Source organism: Cynara cardunculus, unplaced genomic scaffold (assembly GCF_001531365.2).
Source record: "Cynara cardunculus var. scolymus isolate 2C unplaced genomic scaffold, CcrdV1 Un_Scaffold_995, whole genome shotgun sequence".
NCBI lineage: Eukaryota > Viridiplantae > Streptophyta > Magnoliopsida > Asterales > Asteraceae > Cynara > Cynara cardunculus.
The window spans coordinates 124,714-141,612 of record NW_020200658.1 but is presented as its reverse complement, the minus strand read 5'-3'; the positions used below and the strand labels follow the sequence as shown (position 1 = coordinate 141,612).

At 34.6% G+C, this 16,899-nt stretch overlaps 1 protein-coding gene across 2 annotated transcripts in view; it reads left to right on the top strand.

Moving 5' to 3' along the window:
- The window catches only part of LOC112502148 (serine/threonine-protein kinase TOUSLED), a 19,228-nt gene extending 2,655 nt beyond the window's left edge, over positions 1 to 16,573 (top strand). The window contains exons 2-16 of one of the 2 annotated variants that reach the window (XM_025105981.1): positions 319 to 408; positions 639 to 845; positions 6,303 to 6,356; positions 7,597 to 7,704; positions 7,802 to 7,846; positions 8,636 to 8,748; positions 12,298 to 12,364; positions 13,437 to 13,503; positions 13,748 to 13,845; positions 13,922 to 14,101; positions 14,306 to 14,516; positions 14,640 to 14,904; positions 15,663 to 15,717; positions 15,929 to 16,090; positions 16,179 to 16,573. In XM_025105981.1, the coding sequence (XP_024961749.1) occupies positions 319 to 408; positions 639 to 845; positions 6,303 to 6,356; positions 7,597 to 7,704; positions 7,802 to 7,846; positions 8,636 to 8,748; positions 12,298 to 12,364; positions 13,437 to 13,503; positions 13,748 to 13,845; positions 13,922 to 14,101; positions 14,306 to 14,516; positions 14,640 to 14,904; positions 15,663 to 15,717; positions 15,929 to 16,090; positions 16,179 to 16,274 (1,818 nt within the window). In that variant the 3' untranslated portion in view covers positions 16,275 to 16,573. Of the gene's footprint in view, positions 1 to 318; positions 409 to 614; positions 846 to 6,302; positions 6,357 to 7,596; positions 7,705 to 7,801; positions 7,847 to 8,635; positions 8,749 to 12,297; positions 12,365 to 13,436; positions 13,504 to 13,747; positions 13,846 to 13,921; positions 14,102 to 14,305; positions 14,517 to 14,639; positions 14,905 to 15,662; positions 15,718 to 15,928; positions 16,091 to 16,178 lie in introns of both variants that reach the window. The other variant, XM_025105980.1, reaches the window with a different exon arrangement.
- The last annotated feature ends 326 nt before the right edge of the window (positions 16,574 to 16,899 follow it).

Genomic DNA, 16,899 nt, shown 5'->3' with positions numbered 1-16,899 from the left:
ACACGCTGCATCACTATCTTAACTTGCCCTTTGAAAATTTTACTTATGCCACATTATTCTTGTTTTATGTCTTTATTACAATTTCCACAAGATGTAGACTTGCATTGTTTGAACAACAAACCTTTTGTGCCCAAACAAATCCTAAAATGTGGAAAACAATCGTAAAGGGTGAAATTCCTAGGGATGGAAAACGACTAATTATTCACTTGTGCCATTTGATATCCTTAAAGTTTTTGCCTTTCAACTATGTTAAGCAGACAAACCAAGCTTTTCGTTATTCTCGCTTCAGCTAATTCTTAAGCTTCATTTCTTTGCTAGAATGGAAGAGAGTTTCTCATACAAGCTAACTTTCAGAAGCGTAGAAAGCTTGCGGATGATGCTGACTCAACTGCAGCCGATCAGATTAAGGTTGATTTATTGCTTGAAAGTCTTATGACCAAATCATATAATGATTATGTTGGTTCTACTTACCACAAAAAGTTTATATTCCTCAGTTAATCTTCATTATATCTCAAACTTTCAAGTTCTTTATTTTCTTTCTTTTTCTCATACATTTGTGATAGTATGTTGTTCTTTATGCAAGCATTCTTTCTTACAATTGTTTTTTTTCTTAGTCATCCTTAATGGAAAAAATCCAGGTAGTTGCAGATGTTAGACAAAAAGTTGTGGAAACTGTGGAAGTTAAGAGCGGCTCAGATGTAAACAGGAGAAAACAAACCCGTGGTAAGGGAAATTCTAATCCAACGAGAGGACGTGGTTCCTTGGTTAATGACCAGACAAGAATACAAAATTCCAGCTTAGTGCTTCGGTCATCAAACGGTCTTCTCGAGAACTCACATAAAAAGGTATTTTTTCTGCAACCATTTTAGTGTTGTTGCTGTCAAGTACCAGGAGCATAGACCTTTAATCTAGTTAGGGCTGTTTACATTTTTTTCCATTATCCCCTGTATTGGCTAAGCTGTCTGTGTAGTTAAAAACATATTGCTGTTTTATTTCTTGAATCAACAGTCTATCTTAGGTTGTAACTTAGATTGTTATTCTCATATTGATGTTTGTTAGTAGGTACATTATGATACATTAGTTAATCAACATATTTACCATATACCACTCTTGTAATTAAATAATTGCAAAAATGTGGTAAATCATGTGCTTAGTGGTTAATTGTTTTGCGAGATTTTGTGTTATCTCTTGTTTGGTAGAAATGTTCATTGAAGGGGATAGCAGAGTAGCTTTCTTTTAAGGCTTGAAGGGCTAGTAGAAATACTATATATAAAAAAGTATCATTTGAACTTTGAGAAAAGTGTTGTCATTTATGTACAATATAATGTTGCGAGCAATCAAGCATGGACGAAGGATTTGAACCTAAAATGTTAGGTGGAGAAATTTGATTAATGCTTTAGAAAAAGCAGAAATACTATATACAAGTATTTGGACTTCAAAAAAAGTCATTTGATAAGTTATGTAGAATACTAAGAACTAATAGGTTGTGATGTCATATTTTATATTTTTATTATGTAGGGAAACGACAATTTATGTACAGTACATCATGAGGTACTTAAAGGAAAGAAAATTAAATCAACCAGAATAAATTTTTTCCAAAAGCATTCATGTAAATCATTGCCAAGTATAGTTGACGCTAATCAAATTGGTGCATAGATCTTAATTGTGCCTAACTTGTTGCATATGACTTGGTGAAAAAGTTTGCAAGTCGATATGTACTTGTGTAGTCTTAATATGCACATTCTGAATAGATGGCTAATTGGAAGTAGTTCTGCCATCAAAGTGGTGGTAGTCTACTTTCAACATTTGTTGGTGCTATCATAAAAAACTTCATTCTTGGCTGCATTGCAAATCGCGTACAACAGTCAATAACATAGCCTCACCATTGGGGTCCAAGCTCACAAAGTAAACGTCTAGTCCAAGTCATCTCATATATGATGTTGGCCATTACTCGTTGTTAAGATTTGCACATGAACATGAGACATTAGGTTTTTTTTTGCTCATTCAAGATACTAGATTTCTATCAACAAGTACATAGTAATGATATGGCTGTATCAAGATACTAGGTTGTTGATCCATATATGCTTTCTGATGAAAGCAGTTAAGGAAGGTAAATAAACGTTCTTATTATTCACTTGATGGAGACACTAGCAATGAATAGTAGTTAGAGCAACACAGATGTGAAGAAACACCATTTTTGCTACCAGGTAGAAAGTCTCCTCATAGGCAATCTCATAGGCCTAGGAATACCTTCAAGCATTTAATCGGGCCTTTAGAGAATGAAGCTTCACGATGAACAACCACTTAGATCAATGGACTGCTTCTCATTAAAGTTTCCAACTAGACTACCATCTCCTACACGACATTGAAAAAGTAACCATTCAATTTTGAGGTTTATTATAAAGGAGTTTCTACCCATGGACCTTTGCGTTGCCAAGTGTAAACCCGAGTGATTGGAGACGAGGATGGCTATAGTGTGGGCTCTTGTTGTGACTGCTCGAAAGTCGAAAAGAGTTTTTCATGGAAAGTAGAAACAAAGCATATGGGTGGCAGTTTTATACAAAACCAGACCAACCAACATGTCCACCAACCATACCAATTAAATTGGTACCAATTACAGTCGGGTTGGTAGTACCATACCAAGTATGCAAACTTGGTACACGGTATTGGAAGCCACATACAACGGTACTACCATACTACCATTGTACCATACTTATTTAATTATTTATTAGTTTTAGTCTATTTTATGTTTTGAATTTTAAAAATTATAACTTAAACTATTTTCGTTAGTTATATTTCTTGCAATTAGAAACCTTCAAATATTACATGCGTTACCTGAAAACTCATAATGTCACTCGAAATTTGAACAAAATGACAAATTTTCATAAATGTAACTTGAAATTGGTACAAAACCAGTACCAACATGTATATACCAATCGAAAAAATTTGGTAGCAATGAAGTTGGTACCCAATACATTTGGTTGGTACGCGATATGGGGTCTTGCTTACCAATTATAATTGGTTGGTATATAATATTGGGGAAAAAAACTTGAACTACATCAAGTCCACTCATACTAAAGCATATGGTTATTAAGTAATTTGTTGTCAAAATTGCTTCCCTAAACTCTTTGTGGAAAATAAGGATGAATGACGAATATGCAAGCCCCATCTATGTAGAATCTCATTTTCGAATGTCATAGATTCAATTCTTTTGTTAAATACTCATTTGCATTATATATACTATTTATAAAGCATTTGGCAAAAACGCTTAAAAGCAAATTGTTAAGCATTAGATATTGCTTATTAATACACTATCTCTTAAATTTCAAGTTTAAACTTATTGCTACATAGCTACAACTTTTTTTGTTCTCAGTTTATGATAAAAATTTATATTCCGTTGCATTGCACGGGCAGACAATTAGAGAGTAAGAAAGCTTTTGATAGAAAGATCAAGCTTGTTTTTAATATGAGCTAAAAATTCACCAAGATGGAATTTTTTTAGTGCAATTTTAATAATAAGCCTAAGGTCCAAAGAGAAGTATTGATGGAAGTGAAAGAATACCTATATCCGTGTGGAGTTTGAAGAAGGGCAATGGGTGTATCTGAAAATGTGGCCACTAGCAGTAATGTCAAGCTCGCTCTCTATTACTATGGTCCTTTTCGGGTCCTAACTTGAATTGGAAATGTTGTCTACTAGTTGCAACTACCCCCAGAAGCCAACATTCATCCGGTCTTCCATCACAGTTGAAGACTGCTAAGGGCGATCAATTGACTCCCACCTGTTGTCGCATGCAAGGTTCAAAAGGCGTGACATAAGGTGGCAAATTTGTATGTCATATATATAATTATATTTATAGATATATATTTTCTAATCAGATAATGATATTAGAAAAATGTACATTCATATTAGAAGAAGAAAAATCATATAGATTATTATTATAAAAATAGGTTTTTGATTAAATATTTAAAATAGAACTTAGAAAAGTAATTTTACAACTTCATTTTTAACCGTGAGTTTGTAACATTTATGAATTTGTGAAACTGTGAGTGATGTGATTAATTAGATCTATAAAAATGTAAAATCTAAAGTGTAAATACACAAAAGATAAAAAATAATTTTTTTTTTGGAAAAAAATCACATGTTACAAAAACGCATGCATGGCGAGCCTCAAGACTCCATGGCGTGAGCCACATCTTATAGAAATGCTATGGGCCATTTCGTAACGGCAGATTCGCGTCTTGCGCCATAACGTGCCATGGCGTGCCTTTTTGAACACTGGTCGCAAGGCTGTTGGACACCGGAGGAGTGCTGGTTGAACGTGAAACACTGAAAGGGATACGATATGGCCATGGCAACAACTTGGAGGTCCTAATGGGGTGGCAAGGGCTACCTGAACTTGAAGGCACTTGGGAAACTTATAGGGATCTTTGTTAGCAGTTTCGAGAGTTTCACTTTGAGGAGGTGAATCTTTGGGAGGGGAGTATTGATAAGCCACCATTAGTGAAGATCTGTACAAGGAGGGGAACTAAAAGGAGGGGAACTAAAGGAAAAGAGAAAGAAGTATAAGGGGAAATTCAGTAATTGTTTATTTGCTTTCCTATTGGGGGGGGGAGGGGCAATATATCTATACTATATTATAAAGATTTAACAAATACTCTTTTTAAATCATTTTTATGCATAAAGTACTGTTTATTAATGCATATTACTTAAAATTCGAGATTACAAGTAAATTGTGTGTAATTACAACTTATTAAAGCTTCATGTTTGAATTCGTGTAACTAACTGCAGATAAGCATAATCAACTACATGATATACATCTCATTTTAAATATTAAAATCTAAAATATAATTAGGATAATCATTGAATTACACTTATAACAGAATACTTAATTATTATCCTTATAAAAATTATATTATTAAATCAAAAACAAATTACATCGTTGTTAAACCTAAATTAAATTATAATAAAAATTTTGAATTAAAAAAATTACATAAAGAACGAGAATTTTTAAATAGTTAATTTCATACTAATATCGATATTTTTTTTTTCAAATTTTTATGAATATAAACATTATCGCTTTCTCAAAATCACATAAAACCGTATTATATCGTCAGAGACAAAATAAAACGAAACATTATCTCGATGTATCTCGCTGCATTGCACGAGTATCCTTCTAGTATTAAAGATTGAGAGGTGATTGAGGGTGTCTTGGAGTTCGGTAGTTTCTTTTTTTTCATTGGAAGAGGCTGGTTCTTGAAAACCGGTAACCCTGTAATTCCTTCTTGGATTGATCATTCTAATACCAAGCCCTACCATTCAGCTGAGTTCTTATTAGCAAGACAAAGGGTAAAAATGCACATTTCTGGTGGCATTGGTGGATTGTATGTAGCTAATGGAACATGATAAACTGCTAGCTTGGTAATGAGTGGTTAGTGATTTACCATTTCTAGATATGTGATCCATCACACAGGATGAAGAACCTGCAGAAAGGAATGTAGAAGACTAAACTACATAGTCTATCTTTCAAAAGCAAAGACCACGTGGCCAATTGAAATTATTCAATTTAATCGGAATCCTCAATACATGATTAAAATTTCAACTTCTAACTCTTATGTCTCGTGTTTAGATTGTTTATCGTCAACACTTTTTGTTTCCCATGATAGAGAATATAAATCAAAATACAAAAATAAAAGCTGAATGTAGTTTTACCAAACCTGAAGTTGAATATAAAAGAGTACACAGAATCAGAACAATTACAAATGTAGGGGGCAAAAATCCTCAAATGAAGACGGGGAAGCACGCATAGCGACCAGCGTATAGACTTGAATTAATAAAAAAAAATAGGCCAGAAAATTTACTGCAGTACATGTCGAATCAGCAGTAGTACAAGTCAGAACAGAATGGCAGTAACATTGCTGGATTGGATATAATAGCAGTTCAGAAAGTAGAGGATTCAGAAACAGGCTATGCAAGTCTGTAAAATGATATTCTCCCCTTCCCAAAATACCACTTTCAGAAGTAAGTATCTACTTCAAATTCTATCCTTAATTATGAGGTGGAAAATTTCATTACTCCCTCTATTATTAAGGGTATATTTGTCATTTAGTTAACTAAAAAGTGTAATAGTTACACATTTCTAAATTTGTGTGCCTTTTCATTGTGGACATCTATTTTGGGACGGAGGGAGTAACTTACATTTTTTTGCTACAGTGCATTGTTACTCATACTTTTGTAACTTGTGGATCCTTTCCCTATTTGTTTGATCATGTAATGACTTTCCTTCTCTGTAAATATATTGCAGGAGAGTAGTAGACCAAAAGAACAACTTGGACAAAACGAACGTGCTTCATTAGAGGTATGAATGCCTGAAATTCTCATCAATCTCTCAATTCCATAACACTATTAGATCTCAATCAAGGAAATATATTATTCCTCATATACTCCTGCCCCGACATTCTTCTTAAGTATTAAGTAATTTTTTTATCCACATGGATTATCTTTTCACTTGAATGATTTTTCACAATCCAGGTTTCATAATGGTGTCTATGTGATGTCCAAAACCAAAGGTGTCTTTAAGGAAAGAGCACAATAATATGATTAATACAACTGAATCTGTGTTAAGTATTTTAATGAAAACATTTTATGAAGGTGATGCTATACCCGTGGGAGCAGCGTGCATATCTTAAATCGGACATTTATCTGATAAAAAACCAAGTGTACTTGCATATTTTTGAGGGAAGGACTAATAAGCTATGAGCACCTAAACAGAAACCATATGCTAGTTTCTATATCCAGGTCATTTTAGGTTTTCTAATGGTGTTGAATTTTCAAACTATGTTGTTACAGCGGTCAAAATTAAAAATAGCGGTCATGACCGTGATTTGATATAGCTGTTATCGCGATGGTAAAGTGGTCAATAAAATAGTTAGAATTATATATATACTTATGTATAATACTTAATATAGTATATGTATTCAACAAAAAATATACAGTTTAAACATCAACTTAAAAAATTCAAGCTTTACATAAATGAAATAGTAAAAGAGTTTGTATAATTCTTGAAACCCGTCGATTGTTAAAAAGAAGTTGTAGGCTGAAAAGGTTGGTTAGCAAACCTGTTGACTGTTTCATCGTGAAATGGTGGAAGAAAGAACCAAAAGAAACCTTGTCGTTGTACTTGTGGAATGGTATAAGGACCTAAAGAAGCTTATTGTGATCCTCGTGGTGGAACTTGGAAGAACACCAAAGAAGCTATAAGTGAAAAAACTGCCGTTTTTAGCAAATAGCTACTATAGCACCGCTATTTTTTCCACTATTTTGAAACCAAATAATCGATAGTAATAGTGGAACCGCTATTATTCCAAAGATCGCAAACCATTATTGCACCGCGATAGCATATCAGTGCGATTAACAAAATAGAATAGAAATGGGCTGGTGGGTATCAATTAGAAAAAAGAATGACCCATGCAATTTCTTTTTGCTGAATGAGGCGTATATTCTACGTCTAACGCCCTACATCTTAGCATGTCATATCTTACTGTCATCTGTTTCTTTTGTTCTTACCTAAAAATATTCTTTCTTTTGAATCATATTAGGAGGAAGTCACTTCATTGCGTGCCAAAATAATGACACTAGAGGAGGACTTACGAAAAGCACGCCAAGAGGCCTCGGATTATCATCATCTATGCCAGCAGTTGGAAAAGGTGTAGTTGCTCACGGCTCCTTATTTAAGAATTCAGGAGCTGTGTTTGTACTTGCTGTAGTCTAGAATCAATATTTATGTTTTATTGTCTTGTACAGGAACTTAAGGAGCTTAAAAATAGTGAACAGCAGGTGAAACCAAAAGTGAGTATTGTTATGTTGTGTGTTCGCTTTTATTAACTAGCATTTCTGCAAAAATAGGTGAATGGGTGCTTATAACATACTTCCTCTGTATCACTAAAATTGTACCATCTGATTGGACATATAGTTTATCGGAAGTGTTTGACTATTAACTAAATGGCTTAAATTCCCTGAAGTAGACAAATGGTTTATTGTCAGTGGTTCCATACATGAGTCCCACCTGAAGGAGCTTATGAAGGGAGGAATTGAAATGAAAGTGGGCTCTTCAATATAAATTCAAGCAAGCGACCATAGAACCTAGTAGCCTAGGCCACTTATTTTCTATTTACTAGAATATCTTTCCTGTGAAGGAAGCTTCTTCTTAGAATTTATTGCTACCTCGTGGTGAAGAAATTGAATCAATGGCATCAAATGCAAGCTTTGATAAAGTTCTATTCTTATTTGTGGACTACAACGACCTAAAGTAGCTAAATAAGACTTTAAAAGGGAGAATCTTGTAGACCCAAATGAATATCATCCGTTTTTTGTTATGATGAAAATGGGCAAGGAAGTAAGTTTAACTACGAATCTTAACAAATAAATAGTTCTGCAACTGCTTGGGACATCCTTGAAAGGGAAGTGCTACAGTTTTAGTGGGATGCAGGGAGTGTTAAATAACATAGAAATCCGTTGTGTTTCTTTGACTGTATTCAATATGGATTTGTCTGATAATATTTAGTGAGGATTCAAATTGAACAGTAAGGAGTTTCTTTAATCAGCTTAGAAGATCATTATTATCTTCATCTGTTGCAGAGAATGAAAGTCATATCTGATCTGCTGATATCTGTGTCTAAAGCTGAGAGACAAGAAGCGAGAATGAAAATACGACATGATTCTTTGAGACTTGGCAATGTGGGTGTTATCAGGTAAATCATCTAGTAACCATGCTATCTGATTCATACATGTTTATGAAGTGGTAGCGTATAAACTTCTAGATAATTGCAACAGACATAAATTCTGCTGTTTGGTTTCTATTTTCTTCTTTTTCTACACCTATGGTACCATCTGGGGAGCTGAAACTATGAACCCATTTTATGATACAACTGGGAGATGAATGCAATGCTCTTTTTCTTGTGGCTCTCTCGAACTTGTTCACCATGATCTTTCACTAAGATTTTTTATTTTGCTATTGGGAAGTTAAGGGTTTAATTGAAGTTTTAGTTGTGTGCTCATGGAATGTTGATCTATTGATGAATTTTTATCTGTCTTGAGGGGTAGACAGTGGTGCAACTTTATCCGAATCTGTCTATGGCCTCTCTTCACTTGGTTGTTCTTGTCTCGTTAAGCCATTGAATTTCATAACCGATGGTTGGAAGCATGAAGAAAGAATGACATAGTGGAACTCAATGGGTCTAGCGTACTATCCATTACTATGGATTATTAACACTTAAATCTGTGGAAACACCTTCAATTGTCATATTCTAGGAAACCTTTGTCTGTAGTGTGCAAGGTTCTAAATGGAGTGAGGCGTGGTGTGGCCGCGAGGTCAAGCCTTGCACGCATGACAAGGAAGCACCGGTAGATAAGGTGACAAATTTGTATGTCAAATATAGAATTATATTAATATATTATTCAATCAGATAATGATATTAACAAATTTACATTCATATTTGAAGAAGAAAAATCATATAGATTAATATTATAAAAATAGTCTTTGATGAAATATTTAAAATAGAACTTAAAAGGAGTAATTTTACAACTTTGTTTTAATTGTCCATGATGTGTTTTAATTTGTGAAAAATTCTGAGTGATATAATTAGGTAAATATATAAAAATGTAAAAGCTAAAGTTAAAAGTGTAAAAACACAAAAGCTGAAAAGGATTTTAAAAAACTAAAAATAAATAATTTTTTTTTTGTAAAAAATTTGCCCTGTAAAAAATGTATGCCTTGGCATGCCATTGCATGAGCCACGCCTTACCGAAACGCTATAGGCTTTTATCGTAACCACGGAGACTCGTCTTCCGCCATCTGCTATGGTGCGCCTTTTTAAACCCTGGTAGTGTCTCATAAACCTATTCACCATATGAACAAAGGGGTTCTACCTGATTAAGTATTTCACTCGACTGCAGTACGCCTAGTGCTATCATAACACAATACTTTATTGCATGCATATATCCCTCGTCTAGTGTGGTTTATCCTGTACCATTGAAATAGTGCGCCTTTTTTAACCCTTGAAATGTTCTTTCTAAACATCCAACTGCATCATGTGTGGTTTATCCTGTACCATTGGCCGTGTTGGTCAGTCCTTGTAGATCGGAAATTATCCTCTTCCTCTGTGTAAATTCCATTAAACCTCATTTGTCTGCAAAATAGCTATGTAAACTCTTCAGAATCATTCTTCTCCACTCACTGTGCCTTCTAGAAAGTAGAAAGAGGGGGGGGGTATCGAAAAACACACAGATTCTATGGACCTACTTACTGATGCCGTGGGCCCACATAGAGTTGTTCGTATTGACACCCCTTTTTCTCAAATATGAAGTACCTACGATCTACAACCAGATTGTCAGTTTCTTTTTATGTTTTCATGTACTTGCAAATGATACTTTTGTTTTATTTCTCTGAGGGTGTCAGTTGATTAGGTAGTCTTTTTCATTTTGGAATGTTCTGATGTTAGGGACTTTGTTCCTTTGCACTTATCTAATAAAATCAAGATCTTCTTTTCTCGAGCCTTGACTTTTAAACCTAAAGTTGAATATAATTTATTGGTCAAAGCATTGCATAACGACAACAGTGAAGAATTGCATCTGGGTGTTGTGCTATTATATCACGATATTGAATGGTACATGAACACTCATGTGCATATACCCTCTAGGATAATGGGGCTGATCATCACAAAAATTGGCATGTGATTTTTCCTTTGAAATGGCCTTTGAAATATTGATTCATCAGAATATATGCCAATGTTATTGGCTCAGTTTGAATTTTTAATAACTAGGATGGCTGCTTTTGTTTCCGATGGTGTTCTTACATCTACCTTCTTGTCTTGTTCTGCATCGCATGTTTGTGTTTGTATTTTGTTTATGACCCTTGACTGGGATAGTTAACCTGACCCAAAATTACATTTGTTTTTTTGTGATGAATATTATGTTAAAAAGTTTGTAGTCTATGGTTATGCTTTTTGAAGGTGTTCCACTTCACCAAAAATCAAGTTAATTATTTTTATTTTCTTATGCAAGTAGTATCCTTGTATGTTCAAGTCCCAAATCGGTGTCTTTATTTTGGATTATCCTGAAATTCTGTCTGTGTCCTGCTGTTCCCTTCCAGCCACATTTGCCTCGCATTAGCAGTCGTCTATACTCCATGTTATCTATCCACCTTAACTCACATTTATGGTTATTTTTAAGTACCCCTGGCAGCTCCCACACTCGATGATGCGGTCTGCAAGGTTTTCAATCCAATAGTTGGTCTATCCTTGGTCTACTAGTGCTACTCTTTCTTGATGCTGCCATTTCCATGCGTAATGGTATTATTGCCTGTTCTAAGACCTATAACGTCATTTCTTCCTGAATACCTTACGATAACCACTGCTATAGGCAACTATCATATTTCCCCAAACATAATCATCTAACTTGGCACAAAGCTGTCTAAGAAGAGATTGATGTACTCAAAAATCAAAAAATTCATACTTGTATACCAAAACTCTTGCATGGAAATGACGTTGGTCTTAACTATTTGCTTTATCCGGACAATTTTTGAATAAATAGATTATGTTGCGCTTAAGATCTAGTCTCTGACATATGGGATCAGTTCTGTGGAGACACTCTTCTGTGTCCACAATGATAGACGTGTATGACTCATACTGTTGGTTAGTTGCTCTATCAAGTTGGGTATCAAGAATTCCTTTCTTGATAGCTTCTGATGCATCAACCACCAAATTTTAACATGGAGGATGCCTTTATTGGTTTGTCCATCTTACACAGGAATTCCACGAGTTTGGTGTCTCAAGGTTATGCTAAGTACTTGGTCATTTATAGGAACCATTGCAACAAGGAAATAATTTTGATGGTGTTATGATAAAAGAAAATGACACTGAGATCATAGCTGGCATGAAGAGAGACTCTTACTAGTCAGAAAATATATTTTCCATTTTTTATCTTGTTTGTTGATTACTGGGATGCAAAGTAGTTGATACACCTGTGATTCATAAGAACAAACTACTGCCTGGAAGATGAGCCCCCTCTTCATGATCCAAGAAGTATAGGAGATAAGTAAAAAAACTTAATTGCTTGAAAGTTAGACATCCATTTGTTTTGTATCTATGAGTTGAATTAGTTATTTAAACATCTTGTTATGCTCTCTCATAGACAAGACCCTAATATTACAAGGCAACAGCATGCTGCATATTTTCATCTCTTACTTTTTTTCTTGGAAATGCATCTGATATCTAATTTCCTCTTCTTCGATGAAATTGCAGAGCTGGAACAGTAATATCCGAGACTTGGGAAGATGGGCAAGATGTTAAGGATCTTAATGCTCAGCTGGTATGTTCTATTTGATGCTTAATTTATTTTTCATGCTCCCTTCATGCTCATATTTGCTTACATTTACACACGTGTCCCTAGGAAGTCAAGGGTTCATATAAGCACTATTAATTGTCCTTTCAACCAATGATTTCTTTTGTTATTTAGAATTAGGTTATTCTTTATAGGTCGATTTTTGACATGGAGATTTATGTGGGTCTTTTAAGTCTTAATCTTGATCATAGACAATTTGGTGCAAGTTCATAGTTTTGTCGGTCCTAGAAGAATTTTTTTATGCGTATCTAAACTAAACTTTACTAAAATTCTATTCTCCCGTGTAATGTTGAATCTCTGTCTTAGAAGTCAAATTGACCTGAGTTAACAGCAGCTTGTATCATAGGATGAGGTACTCTTATTTATGGTTTTGTGTTGAGAAGAATTATATGAGCAATGCTCAAGTAACTTATCTGAAATGCTTGTCCAAACTGTTTAGATTTTATTTTGCTTCTATGATGCTGATGTCACTACAACCAATGTATACAAATAGGTACTAGTCTTTGTGATACAGGATGGGAAGATAAAACCAGGAAAGGTAAACGGGCGGGAGGGGATCTATTACATGAATAGCTTACAGAAATATAAGCTTGCACACAGCAGGCTTGGAGAGAAAACAGAAACCACATGGTTTCTAGGAGAACTTAACCATAAAAGGCTGGAAAATATAACTGCTGAATATGATCTGAACTTATTGCAGAGGCTAAATTTATCGGTCAACTGCATATAATTAGGCGATAACTGAAACCTAAACTGAAATAACATAACTAATGCCTAAAGATAAGAGAGAATTGAAACCCAAGTGTAAATGACTTGAGTAATACTTGATTTGACCAAAAATCAAAGATAAATGAATATTAAACAACTCAACAATGCCACCTTCAGCATTTATATATTGCTTCTTGATCACTCGATGTCAATCAGAAACTTGGAATTGTACTTGAAGTTCAGTGCTTAATGCTTAAAAAATAAGTAGGATATAATTATATAAATGAACCATGACATGCACATTACTTACAATATCTTTTCTGCTTTCTAGAGGCGTTTGTTAGAATTGAGGGAGGCTGTTGAGAGGCAGCGGAAATCATTAAAGAAAAAGCAGCCAGGTATATGCCTAGCCATTCCTTATTTTTGAAGTCGTTTAAATGATTTTCATGATTCTGAGTTGCCGATATGTTATCATTGTGCTGCATGAAAATTGATCTCCCTTATCAACTGCACAATAGAAATACAATTCCGGAAGAAGCGAAAAGACTATCATTGCCATCTTAAATTATCTGACGTTCAACCTTTCAGATTTTAATATTTCAGTTCTAACCAAGTTCTAAAGCCATTCCTCTTAATTTGAAGATAGGGGTGATGTAGCTGAAGCCGAGTCAGGAGCTCCAGAAGAAGACGCCATCATCCAGGACGAAATCTACAAATCTCGTCTAGCCAGCATCAAGCGTGCAAGTTCCCTTGCTGGTTGTGATATAATTTACACTTCATTTTGAAAATTTTCATTAAATTGTTGATACGTAACAGGAAGAGGAAAGCTATGTGCGCGAACGAGATCGGTATGAACTAGAGAAGGGGCGACTTATACGTGAAATGAAACGTATTAGGGATGAGGATGGTTCTCGTTTTAATAATTACCAGATCCTGAACCATCGATATGCCCTCTTAAACCTTCTTGGGAAAGGAGGATTCAGTGAAGTTTACAAGGTCAGTATGTTTCCTTTATTTTTTTATTTGGTAGTGATTTGGATTTTGGACAATCAATCCAATTGCATCATATTCCAACTAACTTTAACCTTTTTAAATGAGATTTAAGTTTTTCTTTTGGATGGATAATCTGTATGATTTGTCATACACATCTACAACCGTGTGAGTGTGTGCATTGATTTGAAGCAACGTTTTCTTCATCAGGCATTTGATTTGGTGGAGTATAGATATGTTGCATGTAAGCTTCATGGTTTAAATGCCCAATGGAGCGAGGATAAGAAGCAAAGTTACATACGTCATGCTATACGAGAATACAATATTCATAAGACCTTGGTACACCATCACATTGTTCGGCTATGGGACATCTTTGAGATAGATCAAAATACTTTTTGCACGATTTTGGAGTATTGCAGCGGTATACCTATTCTAAACATTTTCCTGATATGGTGTAGTTGACGTCGAAGTGTTTGTTAAGCATAATTGCTGACGTCATTCTGGTTGTAGATTTTTACGATTCCATCATTCGTTCTAAACACAGGTAAAGATCTCGATGCTGTTCTTAAAGCAACCCCCATACTGCCAGAGAAAGAAGCTCGGATAATTATTTTTCAGATATTTCAAGGACTTGTTTACTTGAACAAAAGAAACCAGAGGATTATTCATTATGATTTGAAGCCTGGGAATGTCCTCTTTGACGAATTTGGTGTTGCAAAAGTAACTGATTTTGGTCTTAGCAAGATTGTGGAGGATGATGTCGGATCCCAAGGCATGGAGCTTACATCTCAGGGAGCCGGAACGTATTGGTGAGTGTTCATTGTATTAACCATTTGATTCTGTATTGGATTCTTCTTGTTTTATAATACTCTTAGTTTAAATTTTGAATATCAAGCCTAGTACTCCCTGAATTCAAAATTCGGATGAACTTTTTCTCTTTATTATTGGAATATTTATGTTTATTTGTATACTTTATAAACATCAAAATCATCCATGAAGAAGCTCATATTCATTTTTGATGCCATACCTGATAATTTTTAGATTGTGAAATTGCTGAGTTTTATGACTTGTCATCTTTTTCGGACTTGCAGAGGTTAATGTCAACTGGGTCTACTTTTTGTTCTCTCTTTTTGACTCTCTTTCTCTCAAAAAGTTTAAAATTGATACTAAAGGTCAAAGGTCAACCGTAATACTAAAGGTCAAAGGTCAAAATTGATACTTAAGGTCAAAGGTCAACCGTAATACGTTCGACTCAAAGGTCAAAAGTGTCGTGAGTATTAAGTTTGAATTTGAAATTTTTGTCCGACTCTCAATTGTCAATTAAGAACACTTGCTGTGCAATGACTTTTGATAGTTTTGGATTGTTCAATTCAATGTCCAAACATACTTGAATTTTTTGTTTAACACTTGTTTTCTTTGTTATGCTTTGTTAGAGGGTCCTTGTTATAAATTTCGCATAATCCTGATTCGAACTAATGTCTTAGAGTGAAGTATTTTTTGGTCAACCAACTTGTCTTTGTTAATGGTCCGTCTGTTGCAGAGGATGATTTCTTTTCTACATCCACAGGTACCTTCCTCCAGAATGCTTTGAGCTTAGTAAGATCCCTCTCATTTCGTCAAAGGTCAGTGAAGTGGCTTTGACTTGATGCTATGCCAATAGTTACATTACCTTTGAGCAATGTTTTTTATAAAAGAAATGCTCCAATTTAGGTTTTTCTTTTGGTGATATCTCCAAGGGAGACAAATGTGGTTATGAAGGGATATGGGTCTTTCAACTTGTTTGTATGCTTTTTTCAACTTCTTGGCTTGTTCTTTTTTCTCTTTTGGAAATAGGTTGATGTATGGTCAGCTGGTATTCTGTTGTACCAAATGCTTTTTGGAAGACGCCCTTTCGGGCATGATCAGACACAAGAACGCATATTGCGTGAAGATACCATAATCAAAGCCCGAAAAGTTGAATTTCCATCTAGACCATCTGTGTCTAATGAAGCAAAGGTAAAGTCGTTCAACCTTTATAGTCGTTTTTAATATTGAGAAAGCAGGCTTAAGGAATTAAAATTCAGAATATTGTTTTTGGTTGCAGGAATTTATTCGGCGATGCCTAATGTATAACCAGGAAGAAAGACCAGATGTGTTAACTATTGCTCAAGATCCGTACCTCATATATTCCAAGAAATGACACCAAACAATGGAGATAAAAAGTCGCCCCAGTAACCAACCACAGGAGTAGGGTCCATTGGCACCCTGGTGAAGTCTGAGAAAACTACAAGCAGCCCAAAAACCCACAGCAGATATATGGGAAATTTTCCAGGAATCAGGTTTTTACACCCCACTCTGCAAAACAATTGTATTCTTTGTATGGGTTTCTTTTTGTATGTAAATATGGAAGAGTTTTTTAGCTTCATGGTGAAGTTATTATGGTGGATTTTTTCAGAATATTATGGTTTTTGCTCTGTGGTTGTCAATAAGTTCCTTAATACACAACAAGATCTCATGTTTAAGTCTGGCCCCGTTTTTCCGGCTTCCCCATCAAACTTAACGGGATTCGATTCCAATTCCGTAAAGAAAAGTCCGAACCCACAAACATTGGAATTAAAAATCTCATGTGGTAATCGGTATTTCACTAGATTTGTTTGTAATACTGGTTTAAAATATAGTTTGAATACTTTTATTTTGTGATAATGAACTAATAAAAGGTAATTTAATTATTTATAATTTGTTTTTATAAATTATCTTATAAAGAATGAAATTTAATTCCGTTATAAACCAAACACCAAATATTCCTTTCAAATTTTGTCTAAGAA